General features: G+C 47.5%; 1 protein-coding gene across 3 annotated transcripts in view; it reads right to left on the bottom strand.

Moving 5' to 3' along the window:
• The window catches only part of DOCK4 (dedicator of cytokinesis 4), a 1,768,257-nt gene that overhangs the window by 1,430,167 nt on the left and 313,761 nt on the right, over positions 1-24,329 (bottom strand). For all 3 annotated transcript variants that reach the window (XM_085653188.1, XM_085653189.1, XM_085653190.1), the window contains exon 2: positions 16,763-16,846. In XM_085653188.1, the coding sequence (XP_085509314.1) occupies positions 16,763-16,846 (84 nt within the window). The remainder of the gene's footprint in view (positions 1-16,762; positions 16,847-24,329) is intronic.

Below are 24,329 nucleotides of genomic sequence, written 5' to 3'. Positions count from 1 at the left end.
TTGTCATAATGTCGGGATAGGTATACTCTCCCATGAGTAACATGTCTTTAATTTCTCGGTGGAAACCCGCTGGGTCTTTGTCATGACTGGGTACCACTTTCTTCATTTCCAACAATTCTATTTTCGATATGGGCGTATATACATATACACGTTTAAACTCATTGTCCTCGCCCTTTATTGGGTGTACTTCTCGTAAGGGATTCTGTCTGTCCATGTAATACGTCGTTCTTTCCTTGATGGGCAGTGAGACATGTTCTGGGTATACAAAAAGAATGTACTGCTTTCTTGATTCTAGTATTTCTCGAATTAATTTAGTACCTGAACCTCTCCATCTATTCGTGAGTAATTCAGTCAATATATCAGGTAAAGGACCAGGATCGGAATGTTGGCTTTTATAAAGTATAAGAAGTTGTTGAATCATATAAATCCCAGCTAAACGCTGTTCATCTGGGGTGAGGTTCAAAAATGTGTGTGCTACTGTATCATCACCATATTTTCCGGGACTGTCAACCCACTGAACGGCTGACCTGGCTAATTCTTGTTCATCCATAGAATCGAGAAAATGATAACCCCTTCGTTCTCGGAGTAATTTGTCAGCGGCTTGGAACGAATGCTCGGGGGACCTTATATTTATTATAGGTGTTTGGAAATTCCTGTTATTATCTGGACATACCGGACGTATCGGGTCAGTGAAACATCTAGTACTATTACAAGATCTTCCTCTACCTACATAGGCTATGGTTTCTGACTGTCCTGTGGGCAGTCCTAATCCTTCCTCCTCCTCATTTTGTTCGAACTCGTCTACCGCTAATCTCTCTTCGTGTAGGCGTTCTATTTCTTTACGGATCTTTCGGTACATGGCTATTATACATTTTTGCCTATCATGTCTCCCTTCTGATATATTCTGGCTCCATCTGGTAAGGGTTTGCATTATTTCCGGATCTACCCCCGGTCGGTCTTGATTTCTGATTACACAATTTATGAGGAAACGTAACAGTTCCCCCTGTATCTCCACTTTCTGGTATTCCATAGCTCTGTTAATACATTCAGAATCTCGCCCTGTTTGGACATAATAATATATATTGTCTAAATGCATAGTCATTCCTGGTAGCTTTCCTAAATACATCGCAGCTCGTCTGATACGTAATGAGGCCAGGACCATTTCGTCCTCTTTTCCGGGCACAGGGTCATATCTACAATCCACTAGAAGTTCCTTAAGCGTGCGGGAATTTATGAGTTTGGGGGTACGTGGATGTGCTGATTCTTGAAAAGTAAGTTTATTTATTCTGGGTGGCGTAGAAAAAATGTTGGTAGCACCTCCGGTAGCCCCGTCTGGGGTATCGGACGTGAAAGGATTCGTTGAACGTGATACAGCAACTATAGGTGTGGACACAGCTGTAGGAGTAGCTGTAGGAACAGATGTGGAAACAGATGTGCTTGCCGGAACTTGTGTCAGGATTTGATGCTGTAAGGATACAGATACAGGGTCTTGGCGTTGAACCTCCCCGGCAGACGGTCTATGTGGGGCGGGGTTAGCATACTCGGGAGCTGCGTCATCTAAATATGAGGAAAGAAAAACATCTTCTGCTGTTCTAGGATGCCCCTTGGGATGCATTTTTATTGGGAACAATGGGGGTGGCAAGTCTTTTGGTATCTTCGGAGTAGCCTTAGGTAATCCCTCGGCCAGAAGGGGATACATACCATTCATAAGGGCATTTCTTTGTCTGTCTACTTGTTCTGATTTCACTCGTGTACCTTCCTCAATTAACAGATTTTCTCGGACTTTATTTGAATTTTCCTTACTCCTCTCTTCCTGTCTACGTGCTTTTTCTGTACGTCTATACGATTCTTTACGCCATAATTCAATGGCGTCTTTCTGTGACTGTCTGGCTTTCCTTTTCCATAATTCTTCCTCTACTTTCACGATGCAATCTGCATCCCAGGTCCCAGCTGCGGGCCACCTCTGACTTTCTGGTAATTCTTTAGTGTAGTCTACCCATAGATCAAGAAATAATATGGCGTCTAGGCCATGTTTATGATACATGAAGTACCCTGGAGTGTCCCTAGGAGGAATGGGAACAGCTTCTTCGAGTACCCCTTTTCTAGTTGTGATCTGTCTTAGTTTCGAAAAGAGCGGCATATTGAGAACTGATCTGATACTTGGTCTTGAACAAACTTAATACAATAAAACACAATAATGAACAGTCATTCATACCACAATATGCAGGACGTTTTAACACATTTAACATTTAACGTTTTAAATGAGCAACAATGATGATGACGATCTAAGAAAACTTAATCACAAAACATAATTCTCGGCATTAACTGAATTATTCTGAATTTTATATACTTGATATACTAGATATACTGCTAAACAGTACAGATACACTGCTAAAACAGTGCAGACCGGATTTGTGTACCCAAACCCGTCTGGATCGGCACAACTTATGTGCACGCCAGAACGCCTCCCCAGTAATGGTACTCACCGGGTAGCTCGGAACGGGAGGCCTCGGAACGGAACTGGACTGAACTGGACTGGACTCGACTCGAAAACTTCGGAAACTTCGGGACATCGGAAACCTGGTGGGCCTCTGTATACCTCGGATCTTGCTCTCTCAGCTAGGCTCTGGTCGGGATACTTCGCACTTCTCACCGCCTCGTCTGGGTGTTGATCGCAGCCTCAGTCGCCCCCGCTTGACCGGAGGGAGATACAGGAAATCCTGCTGGTACGCGTTGTTGTCCGTCCAGCTGTAGCAGGAGACCGGGCCTGCAACGCACCACCGGCGCGTGAGATGAGAAAGTGTCCCTGTTCGGGCGCCATTCATGTGGTAAATAATTTAATTACCGGGACTTAATTTGATACAGAAAAATAATAAAAATAGCTCAGTAAAATAAGAGGCAAAATCCGTGATATTAGAGGTTAGGAACGGGCTTTATTCCAATGGACGATTTCGAAATCGTGGACTCCAGGTTCCATCACCTCTGAGGCTCAGGAAGTGAAGTACATACTTTATTAATAAGTAATCACTTTTATACAATAGGCATTACAGTGAAGCAAAATGCAGGAGGCGTAACAATTGATAGCAGAGATAGAACATACATGCGTAGCAAAAGTGGGCGTAACTGGGTGTAATTAAAGAACGTCATCAGGTATGATGTCATAATAGGGTGGTTCCATGAAAGAATTTTGCAATGTCAGCAGAAATACTTGGCAGAAATGCGCGCGCAGCAGCATGACGTATGATTGACGTGCGACTAGGGGGTGAAGGGGATTTGACATTTAACTCTACATGTGGCGACAGATGTCTGGAGGGTCAAGTCAACCTAATCCCAAATCATATCTAACATCCTATGTTTAAAGAACTATGTTATCCAAAAGAGAGGTCTCTTAGAGTAGAATCTTATTCTATACTGACTATACTGACTGTTAGTGCGTGTACAAGCGTCTAAGTGTCTACACTAGATGCGAGGGCAGAAGTCTTCCATGGTAATAGGGCTATGAATTACTTGCATAAAGACAGAGAAGCCGGGCCTTTGCTCGGTAGCTGGAAGAATGTTTACTTAAACTACTAGACAGGAATGCATTGGGCAGGGAGCGGAGCAGATAATTTCGAAGGTGAAATACAGTTCTTGGCAGGCAGCAAGCTGATGTCAGGCACCGTGAGCCGCGCAGGGAATGAGACAAAGTTCATGGTCACAGATGCAGGCTCAGACTGGAGCTTTCAGAGGCAGAAGGCAGAAAAAGGCTTGATGGCAGAATCAGGGCCTACTCGCCTGAACTGTAAAATGGGATAAGTGAACCATATAAAGGCGGTGGCCTTTTATACTTAGGAATGGAATATCCGGCCCATTCATGGCGGATCTGAAAGAAGACATGTTGGCGGTGGACGCACATGTGTTTGCGTCTTCATAACTGGAACTGGAGGAAACATACATGTACTTGTGATTTATACATGAAACCGTTGGGGTCCAAGATAGGGGACATAACTGACCAGGAAAATCCATATTTCCACAGTCCCCTTACCTTTCTGGAACCTAATTGTGCCTGCATTAAAATATTACGATCTTGTGTCCACTCCTCCAACCTGGCTAACAACAGCCGGCCCATTAGTTTGGCGGTTGTGTCCAGGAGGAAAATGGGCCCATAATTCTTGGGACATCCCCTGTCTCCCTTCTTAAAGTTGGAACTATGGTTCCAGGATGGTGGTGGACCCTCTGCCGCTATGCTATTAAAAACATTTGTAATTAGTGGAACCCACAGATCGTAGTTGGCCTTGAAGAGGTCAATTGGGACCCCATCCGGTCCCCGGGCTTTCCCTTGAACGCAGGCTTCCAGTCCTTTTCTCACTTCATGCAGCGAGAAAGTTAATACCTTGGGGCAGGGCAGTAGATCAAGTTGACGAAGCTCTTGAGGCAGTTGGAGGGCGAAGATACTTTCAAAGTGCCCTATCCATGCAGCTTCCTCTACATGGGTATCTAAAGATGGATCATTTGAATCTTTAAAATACGGGGTATTTATAACCTTCCAAAACTCCCTACTATTACGAGAGCTTGCGGCTTGCTCCAAATCACCCCAAGCCTTCTCCCTTAGTTCCTTCACACGGGTACTTCTAGCCTGTTTATAATCTTTGCAAAGTGATCTGATCAGTGGCAGAACTCTGGGTTGCATTTTTAAGGCACTGTCAAGGGCTCTCTTTGCTGACGAACATAATGAGTCAAACCAACGGCCACGTGGAGTGCCATTTGCTGGTTTGTGTCTAGTAAGTGTGGCTTTTAGTTTTATTAGAATGGTTCTAACTGGGAGACTAAAAGGGAGGGAGAGGCGTCCTCGGCCAATCAATGCAGGATATCCCCCCTTACTTGGGCTATTATAGCAGAGGCCAGATTCTTTTTCTCTACCTGAGCCCACTTCGTTTGGTATCCATTATTTCTGGACAGTGCAATGGTATTCACTAACGGTTGATGCCTCTTCAGTTTTTGGGTGGTACTTAGGTGATTGAGTAGTATTGCGTGGTCTCTATGGCAGGTAAATGTACTCCTTCGATGATTCACTCTTTCTTGTATAGCGGAGGAGGCTCCAATGAAATTGATGGTGGACTCCAAATTGTTCCTCCTGAATGTTGGATCTATATGGCCCGTCTTGTCGCTATTAATTATGGTCAAGTGCCTTATGTGTAATAGCCTATTTAGAGTGTCGCCATATTCGCTATGTGTGAAGTGTAAGAGTGGGTTGCCATGCGGATCGTCCATCCCACACACACTAGTCTCGTAGTATTTACACAAATGGGTGTTAAAGTCCCCCACCGAGATTATGCTAGGGAGGCCCTTCTGTGTGCGTGAGCTAATTAGTCGGAGTTCGTTATTTAAATCGTCTACCACTCGTTTCATGCTGCCCCCAAAATCATTATTATAAAAATGTATTGATAACCAAAGGCCATCATTTGTGAACTCCAATTGGAGGATTTGGAAGTAGTGATTCTGGGGTCCCACCTGTTTACTTGTACCGATAGTGTATTAGAGACTAGGGTCAGTAAACCACCCTTAGCTCTGCCGGTGTGTGAATGGTGCAAAACCCTGAGAAGAAAACTGGGTCCTTAGCCCAGGTTTCTTGGAAGCAGATGATGTCCATCGTTTGCCAGTGGTTAAGCCACTCATCATTTTCTATCTTTGAAGCGATTCCCGCCACATTCCATGTGCCAAGGCTTATCATATTACTATCCCCCATTTCCTGAACGGAAGGAGGCAAAGGTGAAACCTGCGTGATGGGTGCAGTATTGGCCAATGCTGGGGGCGGTGGGTAAATAGATGTTGGTGGTCAATCACATGCTTCCAAATCAGAAAGGGCGGCACATGTATTATAAAGCCTGATACCCGGTGCGGTGTTTGGGAGCACTGGATGTCGTATCATGGGCTGGCCTGATCTTGACCTACCCTTATATTCATTGACTGGAATTGGACCCTGTTTATAGAAATACTGCAGTGGTAAAGGAATAATCTGCATATTCCTAGAGCATAATCTTTAAAGGTTACTAAAAAGGAGAGTAGCAGTATGAGGGTTATTGAACTTTATCACTATACAGTCCCCTACGAGGGTTTTCGTTGAATTTCCCACCCACCTCACCCTCCTGGCCATGATGATTTTATTAGCTAGCTGATGGCTTCCCATTCCCCAGTCCATAGACTGACTTGATAGCCAGTGCAGGCATTTGTCCATTAGCTGCGCAGTGGATTCCTGCTGATTGACCTGCAAGAGAGGAACGTTTGCCAAAACCAGCACTAAAGGTGAGGCTGCCGGTGGAAGATGGAGCAATTGATGTGACTTATTGCCCGCCGATGCTGCAGAGGGATGATCCATTGCTGGTGAGTGAATTGCCATTCTCATTACCCCTGGCCCACGAGGCACCAGATGTGCCTGGTGTACCATCTCTCCTTTATCCCTAAGTGATGAGGGTTGGGCCATTTGTTGCATGTGAGACTGATCGTAAACTGAAGAAGCCAGACCCTCCCTTGCTGTTGTACATGAATGGATGCTCAAGGGTGGTAAAACGGTAGCCTCCCCGCCCTCACGGGTATTTGAATGTGACTTGTCCATGACTCTGTGTATAGAATTCCCATTCTTTACTGATGGTAATGCAAGTAAGTTTTGGGACTTAAGGCCGACTAGTCTCTCTTCGATTTTAGTCAGTTTAAGAAGGATAGGGTCAAGAAAAGCAGTCATTATTTTAGTTACTTCTGCCCAGAAAACGTCATCCAGTACTAGCTCTTGGGTCGAGGTACTTGAGATTGGAGGTATAAGCGCTGTCACAGTGTCCACTCTGGATGTCTTTTTTGTTTAAATCATTTTTATTAACCTTTTCTGTTTGTGTTGCACATTAGCAATAAAGCATACATTGAGAACAGTGCTCATGTCATTGGTGGAAAAGAAGGAAAATTGATTGCCAGTAGCACGGTACACACTAACTATTAGCAACAGGAAAGCGGAGATACAGGGTATGGTGAGTACATCAAGTCGTGTGCACTCTGGGTGTCTTAGCATGTGCTACCCAGGGTTTAGTCGTTCTTATGGGTTTAGGTTTAACGATCCCGCGACCTCTTCGTTGCTTTGGTAAGGGGTCATTTGCTACAATGATGTGGAGATTCAATGTCCCTCTGGTTGAGCGTAGATGGCAATTGGGTGGTTAGTGATGGCTCGCATTGACCAGGCGGGAGATCATCAGGTAGTGACAGTTGAGAGCTGGGGGTGAGAGGGGCTTTTTCAACTGTGTTTTCAGCAGATGACCTATTGGCAAGGAGAACTGGTTCCAGAGAAAAGCGTCTCTCTGTCAATTCTATTTCATGGGAGAGGGAGAGAACTCTTGCTGCTCTAGTCAGGAACGCATCAAGGGTTGCCACACTCTCTCCCCCTACTTTCTCCCCGGCATCCTTCCATCTCACCATGATTATTAGCGGGCACTCGTAAATGTAGGAAGGATAAGAGAAGTAATGGTACCTGAGACATGTGACAAAGATGTTCGGGGGTGGGCCAGCCCAGCCTCCTCCGAGCTCCGATGGGCGTGGACGGGCCCGGTATTCATTAAAGCTGGAGAAAAGCATACACTGATGGACAAAAATAGCCAGCTGGTCTCTCAGAGCAACAGAAAGATAAACATGGGCATTCTACTGCCCTCCTAAATGGAGAGCAGTGTGGCATCAGTAGGATGGCAGAACTGGGATGACTCCTTGACCTTCAGACGGAGTCTCTTACAAATCTTCTCTCCAGGGTCTTGCACAGAAAGATACCAGAGATGGATAACAAGGCACTTTCGTAACTGTCTTACAATGTCGTACCCCTACATGGGAGGCAAGGATAACTTGTAGCACTATGTTTGGTTTTGATAGGGCTGCATAAACATCACCTATGTAAAAACCCAGCGTCAAGTGCGTGTGTGGTAAAACTCGATTTGCGCAACCTTTAGGGCTCAGAAAAAAATTTAACTGAATGATTGAACAAAGATTAATTAACGTTCAAGTAAAAGAGTGTTAGGTAATTACTGTGAAAGCAAACAAATGAATATATGCCCCATTGCCCCTGCTTCGAAGTTGCACAGTACTGAGGTCACGATAAAATCACATAGAAATGTTCCATTTCCACTCAGTAAAATCTACACAGTAAAGTGCAATTACAAGTACTATCCTATGGAAGGGTGATGTACAGCATGGGGTGGATTTTTCCAGTCGTGGAATTTCCTTCTCCAAGGGTTTTTAGTGCATACATTAGGGCACCTGCTCTGAGCATGTAGTAAATATATGCCCGGACCCAGGCGCGCAACACCCATTGGGCTCACCGGGCTTCAGCCCCCCCCCCCCCCCCCCTCTCATGTGTGTCAGCCCGGCTAAGACAGCCTTGCGGGCTGGCGTCCGTTTAATTGCAGCCGCACTCGAATACCTCACAGGTCTTTAAAAGACCATTTATTCGTTAATGAGGCTTTTGTTGTGTTTTCACCCCTTCTTACAGCCTATGGCTGGAAGACTTAGCCCCCCCCCCCCCCCCCCGAAATCTTTTTTAGCCCCCCCCCGAAATTTGGCTCTAGTTGCCCACCTGCCCGGACCTATGGATGAGTGTGAGGGGCGGCGGAAGTAGGGAAGGAAAGGGAGACTTTTTCTAGGAGGAACACAACACACAACACAAGACTTGGCTGCTGCAGCCAGAGCACGTGATTTTTACAGTCAGGATTGTGGAAAAATCGGGCCAATCTCTCCCACACATGATAACACCGGGTGCGAAGGGGGGCTTGGGGGGGTAGGCGACCGTAGGGAGTCCCCACCCCCGGGCAGTTTGGGAGGGGGTGTGGGGGGGGGGGGGTTGCTGGCCCCACGCAGCCTTTTTCGAATTTGGGCTCCTTTTTAGCCCAAATGTAGCCCAAATGTAGCCCAAATATAGCCCAGGTATAAATACTTTGGGCGCCTGCTCCCGGCCACCATTTTAGGTTTGGTGACCTGGTGGCCGGGAGCTAGGCTAGTAGCGTGTTTTTTGTCAAGGCTTTTAGGGTGTTTTGTCAGGGCTTTTAGTGAGGAATTGTCTGGTTCAGCGATGGCAGCTCACGATTATCGAGTCCTTGAAGCCCTCTGGCTGCTATCCGAGGCGGGCCGGATGGACCTGGTTGTGGGGGAGGTCGTGGGGCCGGCGCGCCCTCCGCGGCAGGCCTCAGCGGGAGTTGCGGCAGCAGTGGCCGCTTGTACATCGCCGAAGCGTTCGAAGATGTTGGTGAGTGAGCGGGGCCGTTCGCGTGTGAGAAAGGCGGCCCCCGCTCGGTACGGCAAAGCGCGTCGATCGGAGTTGTCAGATGAGGCGGGGGAGGCGGGTGTTGCGGATAATGCGGCTGGGTCCGGGGCGGGCTTAAATTTATATGCGGCGCGTTCCTTGTCATCTCCCGCGGTGGGGGGTAAGCGTGGGGGCGGGCGCGGCTCGAAGAGACGCTCTTAGTCAGTGCCGGAGGTTCCTGCAATGAGCGTGAGGGAGGGGGGGACGTGTAGTGTCTGAAGCCCGGACTGCCGGCTTGGGGCGGGCATTGTTTCAGGTGCATGCAGGAGTTTTGCCTGTCAGGCCAGCAGAGAGGGAAGCGGGTGATAGTTGTTTTTTCAACAGGAGTTTGGGTGGGCATGATGCTGGAGGGGAGTCTGCAGGGGAGCAGGTGCCAGGTAATTTGGTTTGTGAGGGGTCTCATGAGGTGCGCTTTGTAGATGAGAGGCACTGGGTTCGTAGAGCGGCAGAGCTCGGTAGCCCTTTGTTGTTCTCTCCAGGTTCTTCTGTGGGGGGCGCAGCTTTCTCTATAGGGTCGAGCTCTCTCGGTGAGGGGGAGTGAGCGCAGGTTGAAGGGTGGTGTTTGCAGCAGGATTTGAAGGCACATGGAGAGCAGCTGGTTCTTGGGAAGTCGCTATCTTCAGGTGGGGGGGCTGGCAATCATGCAGCGATGAGGCTCAGGGGAGGGCTAGCGAAAGGGGGGGCAGGGGGGAGGGCTGGTTTTTGGACGGAGGGGATTCAGCTGGGGGGGCCTGGAGGGAGAGGGTCTAGACATATTTCCTTCCTGGGCTGAAGGTGTTCGGGCCTGGGTGGGGATGATGCGCCGGGTTTGTCAGGAGTTCGGAGACAGGTGCAGGGTGTGGGAGGTACAGCGACAGTGGTTTATGGGGCGAGTGGTCGCGAGCGTGTAGGGTCGGGAGGTTCGCGGGTTCACGGTGAGGAGTTTGGCGAGGGTCCTGCGTCTGCTTTTGGGCATGATATGTTGGAGTGGAGTGGGGATGAGGAAGGGATGGTGTCGCCATCTCATGTGAGGATGGGTCCAGTGGGTTTTGCTAGAGGTGACGCGTCGGGCGAGGGTGTTTTGAGTGGGCTTGGGCCACGAGGGTCGGTTAGTTTGCAGGGTCCCGGCACACCAGTCCAAATTTTCTCTTCACAGGGGAAGAAGAGTAGCAGAGCAGCGGACTCGGTAGGGCGAGGTGCGGCCCATTATCGCCGAGGAGAAGGGAGGATGAGGCCTTGCGCGGCACATTCCGTACCGGCGGGGAATCCCGTCGCGGCCAGCTCACAAAGGTCCAGCGCGGCCTCGCTGGCCCCAACGTCACGAAGGTCAAGGTGGATTGAGTTTTCTAATAAGATGGACAGTTATGTAACGCAACGAAGGGGGGAGGACCGGCATGTACAGTCGGCTCCCCCGCAAGTTGGTTTTAAGGCCGTGGAGGCCGCGTGTGGTAATGCAGGGTCTGGTAAGGCCCGTGTGGTGGATTTTGCTGAGGACTATTTGCAGGTGGAAGAGCCAATCATGCTTGATTATGAGGAGGATAGCCCCGAGGAAGGGGAATTGCGGGGTCATGAGGAGGGGGGACACTCATGTTTCTCGTAGTTTTTTGCAGGTTTCAGGTGTGGCACCCATTAAGCAGCCTGTGGCGAGGAAATCTAAGGGAGAGCACGGCCCGTCGGGAAGGGCTCCTCCTACAAGGGATTCTTCTGAGAGGTCGGCGAGGCGGTCAGAGTCGGTCCGCACACCCTCTTTAGAGCCAGGTGAGAGCGCTAAAGCACAGGCCAAACCTATTATGGTGTCTGTGGGGTCTGGGGAGGACGGGGGAGGGGGAGTGTCGGAGGGGAGATTATATAAAGGGAGGTATGTAAAAGATGCAGGGGTTGGCACGGGATCAGAGGGAGCGGTTCTAGGGGCCAAAGGGGAGAGTGGGATCATTACGGAGGCAGGGGATGTTAAGGAGAAACCACAAAGAGTAAAGAGTTGAAAATTAAAAAGCTTCCGTATATGGGGGTGACTAAGCCTTTAGGTGCCCACTTAATGTTGGCAACAAAGGAGCGTATATGGAAGGGCGAATATGTGGAGATTTTGAAGCTCTTACATAGGGAGGTGAGATCTAAAGAGGGCTCTAAGGAGGAGGAGTACGAATTGGCTAAGCGCCCTAAGGTGCCACTGACAATTGAAAATTGGACGGCGGCATTTTTAATTTATGCCAGTGTGTATTGTGAGAAGTTCCCTGAGCGCTGCGTAGCCATATTTAAGTATATGGATGTAATAAGGAAGGCCCAGATTACAGGTACTGGTTACGCTTGGGCTCAGTATGACGAGGAGCTTAGGGCTCGTATGGCTTGGGATTCTGAGGCGAAATGGGGTGAGCTGGATAATGATTTGTGGCAACATACCATGGGGGCCGCGCCAGGGGGTAAGACTATTTTTACGGCTAGTGGTTTACCTTTAGTTTACCGGCCCTTTCAGGGAAAGCCCACCCGGGGTGGGGTGGGAGGCTCAGCCGCATCACAAACTGGAGTTGGGGCATGTTGGGATTTTAACAAAGGCCTATGTACGCGGGAATATTGCAAATACCGACATGAGTGTTCCAAGTGCGGTAAGCGGCACCCTCTCGTCAACTGCTGGGGCGTTAGACCATCAGGCGGACAGCAGGGGCAGCAGGCGGGCGCAGGGATGTCTAGCAATGCGCAGCAGTCACAGGTTGGACGGGGGGGGCAGGGGCGCACAGGGTTCTGGGCCAAAGGGCTCCTACACCAATTAAATTGGCTCAGCTCGAGGAAGCATTGAAGGGCTACGGGGATTTGGTGGCAAAACAAACACTTTTGGATGGTTTTAGGTGGGGTTTTCATTTGGGGTACCACGGACCCCGGCTGAGGAGATGGGCGGATAATTTGAAATCCGCATCAGAGCACAAATTGGTGGTGCGTGAGAAATTGAGTAAAGAAGTGCAAGAGGGGAGGATGGCAGGCCCTTTTGGAGAGTGGCCAGTTCATAATTTGATCATTTCCCCCATTGTTGTGGTGCCCAAAAAAGAGGTAGGGCAGTTTCGGCTGATTCAGCATTTGTCATGGCCTGAGGGGTCGTCAGTCAATGACTTTATTGATGAATACGCGGCATCGGTGTCATATTCCTCAGTTGAGGTCGCCATGTCACTTGTGGTGACCGCGGGCGCAGCTGCAGGCATGGCAAAGTGTGACATCAAGTCGGCTTTTAGGCTGCTCCCGGTTCATACGGACGATTGGCCTTTGCTGGGTATACAATTTGAGGGTAAATGGTATGTAGACAAGGCACTATCGATGGGCTGTTCGGTGTCATGTGCTCTGTTTGAACTGTTCAGCACTTTTTTACAGTGGTTTTTCACGAATCGCACTGGTCACACCTTGGTCACACACTATTTGGATGATTTCTTTTTTGTGGGTTCCCCGGGCTCTTCGGAGTGCCAGCATGCTTTGGACTCTTTTCATGAGCTTATGAAGGTGCTGTGGGTGCCGTTAGCACCGGAAAAGACAATGGGGCCTGATACTGTCATCTCCTTTCTGGGTATTGAGCTTGACTCAGTTGCAATGCAGGCTCGTTTACCTGAAGATAAGAAATGCAAAATGTTGGCCTTGCTGGACACGATGTTGGCTAGGCGGAAAGTGACAGTGAAGGACATCCAGGTGTTGTTAGGCCATTTGAATTTTGCTTGCAGAGTTGTAAGGGCGGGACGGACTTTCTGCAGGCGCCTGGGCCGGGCTTTGGCGGGTCAGCATTTACCTCACCATCATGTGCGTTTGTCAGCAGGTGTAAAAGAGGACCTGCGTATGTGGTCCTTTTTCTTGCACTCCTTTAATGGAGTGCCACTGGCTAGGGATGAGGATGTGCAGTGGGACGTGCAAATGTTTTCGGATGCAGCAGGTAGTGATGGTTTTGGTATTTACTGGCAAGGACGATGGTGTGCAGAGAAATGGCCGCAGGCTTGGAGGAATGGTGGGCGAAGCATTACCTTTTTGGAGCTTTTTCCACTCCTGGTCGCTTTGACCATTTGGGGCAAGGAGCTGGAACATAAGAAGGTCCTGTTCCGTGTGGACAACATGGCAGTTGTGCAAATAGTCAACAGGAAGTCAGCAAGGGATGAGCAGATTTTGAAATTGATGAGGGTGTTTGTGCTGGGCTGTTTGCGCTACGATATTTCATTCAGGGCTTTGCACGTGCCAGGTGTGGACAATGACATTGCGGATGCTTTGTCTCGTTCGCAGTGGGGGAGATTCCATGGGCTGGCCAAGGAGGCGGACAGGACACCGACCCCGATGCCGGAGCACCTCTGGTCTGTCGGCAACGTAGGGTATTTCAACTGGTGGTAGGTTCTTTTTCTGCTTCCACTCGTGCAGCGTATGCTTTGGCGTGGAAAGAATTTTTGTCCTCAGGAGCTTGTAGGAGGGAGGAGTCGTGGCGCAGTTCGGATGATGTAGTTCATTTTATCCTGGACCTCATTGAGAAAGGTTTGTCTAGAGTCACTATTGCTGGGAAGCTGGCGGGGATTTCCTTTATGGGTAAGCTCTTTTGGGGTTCTTCCCCTTCTGCTGGGGAAATAGGACGCAGGATGCTTGAGGGCTGGGCTAGGGAGCGGGGTGGAACCGTTATGTCCCGTTTACCTATTTCCTGGCAGACGTTAGCACGTTTGTTGACAGTTTTGCCTGCAGTTTGCAGGGATGATTTTGAGGCGTCATTGTTTGCCACCCTTATGGTGTTCATGTTTTTTGGGGCTTTTCGGGTTTCTGAGCTCCTCGGGACCAAGGTAAAGCGGGGCATTTGTTGGCAGGACGTGTTCTTCACGGACACAGTTGTGAACATTTGGCTGTCCGATTCCAAAACGGATCAGAGGGGTGTTGGAAAGGGGGTGTGGTTAGAAGCAGGAACCCCCAGTTGTACTTGTCCGCTGCGTTTGGCGAAGCAATGGAAGATACTATCAGGAGGAGATGGGGGCGACTTGGTTTTTAAACATATGAATGGGTCACGCGTCCCTGACTATCAGCTGCGTATGGTTTTGCGCAAGGGGTTACAGCGAATTGGTTTGGACGGGCCCCAGTTTGGGACTCACTCTTTTAGGATTGGGGCAGCGACTGAAGCGCATAACCGGGGTTGGTCTCAGGGTGACATCATGCGCTTAGGGCGTTGGTCATCAGACTGCTTTCACAAATATGTAAGAGCGAATGCAGCAGAGGCGCATGCGTCAACCTCTTTGGTATGAGTCTCATTCTGGTTTTTCTTTTCAGGTTCGGTGGCTGGGCCCCACGCAAAGGACTTGACGGTGTGGATTGTGGGGCATTCCTTCATCAAGTGGGCACATGTACAAGCGTGCAAAAGTTATTTTGGGGGAAGTTTGGGTTTTAATGACAACCTTTTTCGAATGATCTGGAAAGGAAAAGGGGGTATGCTCTGGAAGGAGCTTATTCCATGTTTAAATAAAGCCATGGTGAGGGGACAATGCCCGGATATTCTTTTGATACATTTGGGGGAGAACGATCTTTGCAGTGTGAAAGGTGTGGTCTTATTGCGTGCCATGAAAAGGGATCTGGCTTTGTTGAAGGAGCGCTGGTCGGGTTGCCATGTGATCTGGACGGAATTGGTCCCGCGGAGGGTGTGGAGAGGGGCTTTGAATCCCAGAGCTATTGACAGGTCTCGGAAGAAGGTGAATGCGGAGATTTCCAGGTTTTGACGCGATTTGGGTTTCGGAAGAGTGACACACAAAGATATTCGTTTTGAGGCGGTAGAGTTTTTTCGTGGTGATGGGGTGCATTTGTCAAGGTTGGGCATGGACCTTTATTTGTTGGAGCTTAGGGAGGTCTTGTCTCGGTGTTTGAACGTGCAGAATCAGGCTCGTGCAGTTTAAAGCTCTCTGTTGTTGGGGGGCAGAAAGAGGGGTGGGTGGTGGTTTCACCGCCCCCCCTCGGTGGGGGGGGGCGGTGGGAGTCCCCACCCCCGGGCAGTTTGGGAGGGGGTTTGTGGGGGGGGGGTGGTTTACTGGCCCCGCGCGGCCTTTTTCGAATTTGGGCTCCTTTTTAGCCCAAATGTAGCCCAAATGTAGCCCAAATATAGCCCAAATATAGCCCAGGTATAAATACTTTGGGCGCCTGCTCCCGGCCACCATTTTAGGTTTGGTGACCTGGAGCTAGGCTAGTGGCGTGTTTTTTGTCCCCACCCTTCCCCCACCACAAAAAACACTTTTTCGTTTTGGCCCCCCTTTCTTGGGTTTAATTTTCAGTTTCACTTCCCCCCTTTTTTCCTTTTTCGTATTTTTCAGGCGGTTTTCTGGGGACAGGTGTGCAGGGGGTTTTTCTACGTTTGTATTTTGTCGCTTGGAGCAGGTGCTGTGCGGGGGTTATGGTGAATTTTGGACAGTTTTACCAGAGGTTGGTGGAGTTATGTTGTTGAGTTGGGTTATCGATAGGGAAAGGATAGGTTGGTAAGTTTTGTTCGTTTCCACAGTTTGGGGGCCGATAGCTGTAAAGGGGCAGGCAGGGGAGTTTGGTTAACGGAAGGTTTGTATTTAGAGATTGTTGGGGGGGGTTTATACAGGAATGTAATGTTTGATATTGTTATAATGTTGTAATGTACGGGCGGGGGCGGGCTCGAGGGAATTTAGGGGAGGGGGCGGGGGGCGGGGTTTAGGCATGTTATATTTAGGGAGGTCTAGTTTTGGAAGGCGTTCGGCCAAGGTTTTTATATTGTAATGTGCACCTGTTTCCAATAAAGCGGCCTTTTACACACAATACTTGGTCAGTGGCCTGCTCCCCCCCCCCACACCTCACTCCCAAAAAACGTACCCACTCATAATCAGGCGGAGCTAAATTACTACATAAAAATATGTGAAAATGTTTCTACAGCTAACTTGTGATCAGGGCATATGACACCATTTACCACCCTATATGGGGAGGGAGGGTGAGATGCTGCCTCCTCACTGTCCTGTGCACAATTGTGCAGCAGCCTGCACTGGCGAGAAGAGGACTTTAACCCAGTGCCCTCAAGCCCTGTCACGTGCTTATTAAACAAAAGCGCCAAGCGTTGATACAGCACACAATGCACGAAGCATGCACAGCACATTGCGTGAACTGTGTTTTTCACTCAGCTCGTTTTATTTCCGTTCATTAGGTCTCAAGAGCAGCGACATGCGTGGGATGCACACCGCACGGCCACATAACTAGTTCATAAAGGTGCCTTGTGCAAGGAATTAGATAGGAAGCCCATATTTGCAAACAGCTTCCACACCAGCCTGCCGTGGTTTGCTCTATCCTATCCAAGATACACCTCAGTGAAATACAGGCAAAGTATAAATCCAAAACAGAACCGAAACCAAGAGGAGCTTAGTAAACAGACATACGCCGCATTTGGTTTCCATTGCCATCCTGAAGGCTAGCATTAAGCATGCAAACTATGAAGACACAAATAATCCCACAGGGCCGTTCAGCGTGTTGTGAAGAACAGGAAATGGGGCTCACCGTCGCATTTCTCCAGGATCTGCACGGTGTCTCCGATTTCTAGCGACAGGCCATGGGGGACGGTTCCTCGAAAGCTGGCGATCACTGCAAGAGAGATTTCAAGGAATTACTGCCTTTCGCCTTCTCATGAAACATTCAGGAGCAGGCAGCGCACAGGGTTGACAGGCAAACAGATGCATATTCCGTGTTAGAGCGAAGCTTTACCAATTGCTAGACTATAGCACGGATTATAATTTTGTACGTGTTCATTAGACTATAAAATCATCAAGCCAATTACCATTACGAATCTGAGAAGCAGAAAACATTGAAAGATGAGCATGAAAACACCTGGTATCACCAGAGCCTAAAAACTCCAAAGAACAGCAATGCCAACGTATGCAAACATTACACACACCCCCTGCCATTAATGAGGGCTGGAGGGATAGCTTTACTATGAGTCACCGTTATCAATATCACAAAGAATTACCAACTGTGATTATTTATTGGACCCCAAATGTCAAATAAAATTGCACATCTACCTTTTCGGCGGGTATCTAGTGCAGCACATCACAAATTAATAAGCAAAAAAGTGAACAAATTAAACTGATCATTTGTTTTGGGTCGTTAGTGTTCTTTGCAGCAGAGTAAGGCCAGAGGTCCAGTCATTTTTAGTCACAGGGTGCAATATTTATGTTAGTGTGAACTGCTTGTATGTTTGCAAAACACAAGCTAGGTTTACAAATAAATATATATATTAACAGCGAATGACATCACGGCAAACGGGACTAAAGGTGAGCTGTCTATGTCACGCGTAAAACATTGATGGAAACATCCCCTTGCCAATACTTGCCCACCCAAAAATGTGTATGTATTCCGTTTTTCGAATTCTTTGCTTCACACCTGAGGGGAGAAGAGAGGTTCCCTGAAGCAACACAAAATGATATAATAAAAATCTCTTGTTACCCGATCCTATTTTAATAATAATGCTCATTTAACCAGAAATATATCTGCTCTTGGTCCACTCCCCTTCTGTCTATCTATGTGCTCCCCTCCTGCCCACAAATACTTGGCCGTCTGCCACCTTGTCACTCTCTTTCTGAGCTCTCCACCTACCTTATTGTAGAAATGGGTGCACTTGTTCTGCAACATCTGAATCAATGCCGGTTGTTTGGCATAAATTATGTCACAGTAACAGAGCAATAACTGAAGGTTGCCACCTTTCCCCTGCATCACTTGAGCATCAACAGACAAGGTGGGTGCAGGGGCTTGGGTGTTAACAAACAAATTACTTACCTTCAGTAACGCCTTATTTGGTAGAGACTATCTAGCAGCAGGTTCCTAAACTTAGAATATTCCCCAGACGTCACACTGGATCTGGGATTTATTTTTCATGAGTAGTAAGTACCCTTGCAAACTGGTAGGTAGCTCCATTCGACTCCGCATGGTGGCTGCAGGATGAGTGCCATCAGCGCCGGAAGTGATGCGCCAGTTGTTCCACTTTGGAGTTATTATTCATCATTACGCATGGTATGTGTCTTTGTAGGTTTTGCTATCCCTATTTTTTTTATGACTCTTTGCTGTATTGGGTTTTCTTTTATTTATTCAGTCATCTATGTTTTCATTGAATTTGTCAAGATCCCCCTTATAAGCAGCGCGCCCCACTTTTCGGCGCGTGCCTATATTTGGGTCCACTTGTCCTCTTTTAGTATTTCCTTGCTGGTTTGCGCATTCGCTCTTATTTGTTGGGCATTGTATGCATTGAATATGGTAGCTATTTCCAATATATATTTTATGCATGGGAGTTATTTAGTCCCAGCATATTGAGTCTGCACACTAAACATATATAGCAGCTTAGTCATCACAATGATACATTTAGAACTCACATACTTATGGGGTTATATCGACAGGCCATTACCTGTCGTTTTATCATTTTTAATACGAACACTTTTTCAGGCCATCAGCTTCGAGCCAGTTAATTTGGAGGGACGTTCATAATATGATGTGACTATGGTCTTTATTTAGACGCCTATTATGTCCAGTCCTTGTCGGACATGTATGGGTTTAACATTTCCCTGTTTACACTAGCCTGTTTTTATTCATGTTATATGTGTATTGCTATGTACATTTATGTTATCTGAGTATTGTCTTCTTCCTTTTTTGGGTGTTGAAATTATGCAAATACATTTTTTGTCTTTTTGGGGTCATGTCATGTGGTAATGTAGTGGTATGATTTTATAGTATGTCTTAGATACATGTACTTGTATTTATTGTTTTGTGTGTAGTTAGACATTTGTGACAGTTATGTCTCTCTTTTATATTTAGTTGAATATTGATTTGTCCTTCTTTTGTCCTGTGTCCAATCAGGTATTTGTCTATATTTATGTTATCTATGTTATACCTCTTTTCAGCCCTGATGAAGTTCATTTCCTGAACGAAACGTGTTGGCTGAGATTCTCTTAACAATTTTGTTGGATCATTATAATAAAGAACATTTTTTCATTGAAGAAAATTGACCACTTGGTGTGACTTAAACAGAACACTATGGTAGTGCACCGCTCCATTATCTCTTAATTCTTATTTATCTGCTTGGCAGTTTGCGTCCTCTAACGGCGGATGCAGGAGCAGTCTGTGCACACTAACTGTGACTATACTATCAACTACACTTAACGGGAACATAGCAAAGAGGTGCGGCCATTGGATTCCGCCGTTAGTCCATGCTTTCCATAAAGGGTAGACCTGTTTGTCTGCTCACCATGTTATAAACTTGCTCCAACGCCCGGTATGTACTGTCTTGGTGGGGGGACGGCAATCTGCCAAGATAACATTACAGACTTTGGGAGGAAGGTTGAAAGCGGCCAACTGTCACAGCTCAAACTCCAAACATGAAAGTGCAGCGTTGGCAGGTCCAGGTGGAGAACCCTCCCCTGGCGCTGCGACAGAAGATCCTCTTGAAGGAACAGCCTGATCAGAGGACCAATGCTCATGCTCAACAGCTCGAGATACCAGACTCTCTGATCCCAGTCCGGAGCGATAAGGATGACTTGGGCCCAGTCGTTTATGATCTGAAGAACTCTAAGCTTGAGTGGTATGGGTGGAATGTCGTGCACGAGGCCAGAGCGCCACTTGAGAGGAAAAGCGTCTCCGACTAAGAGCCGCCTCGGAAACTCCAGAAGAACTGTTGACATTGTGCGTTCTTTGCAGTGGCAAACAGTTCTAACTAAGGCTCTCTCCACTGCTGAAAGAGACCTTGCACCATCTCAGGGTGGAGGCACCATTCATGATCAGCTAGGCATCTTCGGCTGAGTTTGTCTTCTCTGGCATTCAGAGAGTCTGCCAGGTGTTGAATCACCAGGAAAATGCCCTGACGTTCCAGCCATGTCTCTTGACAAAGGGACCACAACTCCGCTCTACCCTGTTTGTTGCAATACTACATAGCGGTGGTGTGGTCTGTGAACACCTGCACTAGCCTTCCCTTGATAGTGGGTAGAAAGGCTTTCAATGCTAGTCGGTTCAATTAGAGCTCCAATAGGTTGATGTGGGGTCCGGATCCCATCGTAAACTAGAGGCCTTTGATCTCCACCTCTTCCAGATGGCCACCCCAACCCAGGACTGAAACATCTGTCACTACTGTCAGATCTGGTTGGGGAAGGGAGAGGGGTCTGCTGCATACCCAATCGTGGTTCATTAACCACCACAGCAGATCTTTTGCAGTGCCCTCCGAGATCTGGACCATGTCAATGAAATTCCCCTGATGCTGCAGCCACTGAAGCTTCAGGTCCCATTGCAGACCCCGCATATGCTAGTGGGCATGCTTCACTAGCAGAAGGCCATGAGGCCCAGCAGCCTCAGAGTTAGTCTCACCGAAATCCAGGATAGAGGCTGAAACATCAGTATCGTAGCCTGAATATCCTGGAAATGCCGATCGGGATGATAAGCTTGAAACTGCACTGGGTCTAGAACAGTCCAAATGATAGGGAGCCTCTGAGAAGGGGTCAGGTGAGACTTTGGCACATTGATAGTGAAGGTCTCCTGTAGTCTGGAGGTGCGAGACGACTGCCTGTGGCAAGCCCACGTTTTACAGCCAGTCATCAAGATAGGGAAACATGAATGTGAGACTAGAAACCAGCATTAAGCTCCATGCCGTTGAAAAAAAATCTGCAGAGCTATAACCTTTCACCTTCACCCATAGATGGAGCTACATTTCCCAATCTTTCTATTCTCCGGAAACCTCAGTTTTCTTCTGAATGTTGGATAGCAACATTGGTCGCTACCCTGCCCCCTAGGCATTCTTCAACGCTCTGTTTTATCGCTGAACAGAAAAGTTAACTCTGTGTGGAAAACATGACTTGGGAGCAACCCTTGACCAGGCTTCCAGTAGCCAGGAACGGAAGGATGCACAGCATTGAAAGGGAATTAATAGGGGAATGGTGGTGCCTCATTCTTTTCATGAAATGCTTATTTTTAGCTCTGAAAGCAAACCATATGCCCAACCTTCCACTGTGTATGGCCAAAGTCCATCCGCAGTGGTGGGTGGGGGGAGGGGGGAATCCCATCCATTTGACCACAAGCAGTGGGGGGTTGGCGGTCTGCTGGGGGTGGGCTCTGCGGGTCGATATGGGGGTAGATGGCCACATGCAGCAGTGGCTGGTGCAGGAACTGGCCAGAGGCCTATGGCTGTGGATGGTGGGGGTTGCCGCCCACCCGCAAAGGCTTGAGGGCAGGGCCTAGAATATCGCTATGTGCAGCAGAGGATTAGCTGTCGTGGTGGGTTTGGTGCAGTGAGGGTGAAGTTTCAGCACCAATACTGCAGAAATACTGTGGTACCACAAAATAAAAGATAAATAAATAAAAAGTGGGTTGGTGGTTGGCCGGGAGATGTGGATCAATGGAGAGTTGGGGGGCCAGGCCCTAGGCCCAATCTCTCACTGTGGATGGCAGAAAGCCATGGGAAGTGGGAGAGTTAGCTGAATATGTTCAAAAAGTCCCAGAAATTCACTGAAATATAAAACGTTAAAGCAACATTATACTTCGATATAGTCAGAAGAACTTCGCTTACATTTAAAAAGGCCTTGAAATTTACTCAAAGAAGCAAAGGTTAAAGTGACATTATAGTTAGATGTTGTACTATCAGTAAAACTAACATTTAAAAAACAAAACACCAATGAAATTCACCAGCTACAATTTACTGAGCGAACTATAACTTGCTCCCCTGCCATGCCCAGCTCAAGACCTCACATATAGGCCTGGGTGTGAAATTCTGCTCTGCTCGCAGAGTTTGCAGACTTTTTCCCACTCAATGCCCAGTGTCGGACGTGCTACTCTGAGCAGAGTTTTTTCCGCACTCACCAATGTTAAGTTGGCAAGCGCAAGCAAGGAAAATCTTACTCTACACCACCTCACAGTGAGATTTCTCAATGCGGGCGGCTGCAGATGGCCACTGCCGCTGGCCTTGAGAAAACTTCTGTTCACATTCAGGAAGCTGTCACTCGAGTAGAGCATCTACTGGAGCGGCAGAAAGAAGCAGCGCCCCTTGCGCTGCACGCAGTACCATTCGTGCTGATTTTCCAAAATAGAACAAACACACGGCACGAAATATCAGCCCAAACGGCGCGACCTAATGCACTCCGTCGCTTGCGGAACTCCGCATAGCACAGTGGAGTTTTTTGGTCACTTCGTGAAGTCTGCAAATTCCACCCAGGCCAACTGACATATTGCATCAATCAAGATATGATAAACGACATAATTGATATCACTGATTATATGTCAAATTACATTACTGATGACATCACTGATAACATCATCCAGTGAATGTGACCGTTTGCTCTATGATTTTCAAACTGGAATGTGTTCAGCAAGCTACACCTAAATCCAATTTTCTATCACCTCTGTAGTGCTGATGGACGTAACATTTTACAACATGCAGGACATGAAGCATAACTGTGAAATCACTGACATTTAATAGATGCTAGGATCTGTTTTTAGAAAAATTCAGGTGCGTAAGAAACATAATGTCTCTGTAGATGTCAATGCTATTAGATGATTATTAACCCCGAATACAATTCAAAAACATGTTTGGTTTCATTGTCTTAATGGACTCACATCTATACATTAGCCAATAAGACATGCACAGTCAGGCCATATGGGCTACTCTATGTAGTCTGTAAAATTACCCTACACATATTCCTAAAATGAGCAGAATGACGCACATTTAACAAAATTTAACTCTATGTGCAATCATACTGCAACTTGAAAAGTGAGTCATCAATACTTCAAAACATTGTAAAATTATGTATATCTCTGAAGTCTGACTGAACCTTTGAAAATAAATAATCAGTCTGCACAGAAATACATATGTGAATAATGTATTGCAAGGAGAAGCTTTAGTTTTTTCACGTTTTGGCATCTAGCCTTTAATTTAAGCAACAACCTATTTGAAATGTACGTCTGCAACTCACACTAGATGTGCTTACTATCTACCTTGATCAAATAAAGTACTGCTCTCACTTAAAACATTGCTGGTAGCAAAAATGTGCACCATGTACATTTCACCATACTGAAGCAGACTTGTCTCAAGTACTACACTTTTTCTACTTCGTACATGCACACATATACATATAGTCAATCAATGCTGTATATGTTTGTGGGACCTTTACTACCGATTTAGATTTTTATAAAATGATCTAGTGGTTTACAGAGTAATTTGAGAAGCAACATGTTGGATTACTATATCAGTATTGTCACCAATGATGTCATTTAACATGTCATGAGTGATGTTATATGTGAGGTCATAAGCAGTGCATAGCGGGGGTGCAAGTTATAGTTACCTTAGTAAACCATAATGGGTGAATTTCAGTTTTTAATCCCTCTAATGCAGGGCCCACTGGCGTCCTCTGCAGTGCGAAGGACATCAACAGATCTTCATCCTGGGGGACTGAGCGGAAGGACACAGGGACTCCAATTATCCCTGGTTTGATTCATTTATGTTGCTGGTACTAGGCCCAGCCACACAAGTGTGGGGGGGGGGGGGGGGAAGGGGGGGGTAGCATTTTTTTTTTTTTTTTTTTTTTTTTAAAGTTTTTATTGAACAATAATTCGATTACAAGCACGGGCCTACAACCACCAGGGCCGGCCGCTAAGTACAGAATAAAATATACATTTATCAAAGCTGCAGTCGGTTCCCGGGGCTCGGCCCCGTAGTGACTCCGGATAGTTCTAAAGGAACAGGAGACTTAAGTCCAACAAACACAAAAAACTAAAAGAAAAACAAAAGGCGAGGCATAAAGACAAACAGTGCAGGTCAGGCTTCCTCCGGGGAACTCCAGTTCAGACCATTAAGCAGCACGCGAAAGGAAGGAGTACCGGGAGGCTGGGGACGGGGGGGGGGGCCAAGGGAAACGAACGTCCATATGTAGTCATTCCAAAAGGTGCCCGGAACCGTCAAGGGTCAGGGGGACATGGCGATATCGGTGTCCACCAGGGGGGGCGTACAGATACCCCCGCGATATGCATTCCATTGCCCCCAGATTCTGCCCCATGCCCCCGGCTTACCACGGGCAACATACACAGTCTTCTCCCTGAACATACACCA

The sequence above is a fragment of the Triturus cristatus genome, chromosome 4_1 (genome assembly GCF_964204655.1).
Source record: "Triturus cristatus chromosome 4_1, aTriCri1.1, whole genome shotgun sequence".
NCBI classification, from domain to species: Eukaryota; Metazoa; Chordata; class Amphibia; order Caudata; family Salamandridae; genus Triturus; species Triturus cristatus.
The sequence above is the reverse complement of the archived record's forward strand: the minus strand, read 5'-3'. Positions and strand labels throughout refer to the sequence as shown.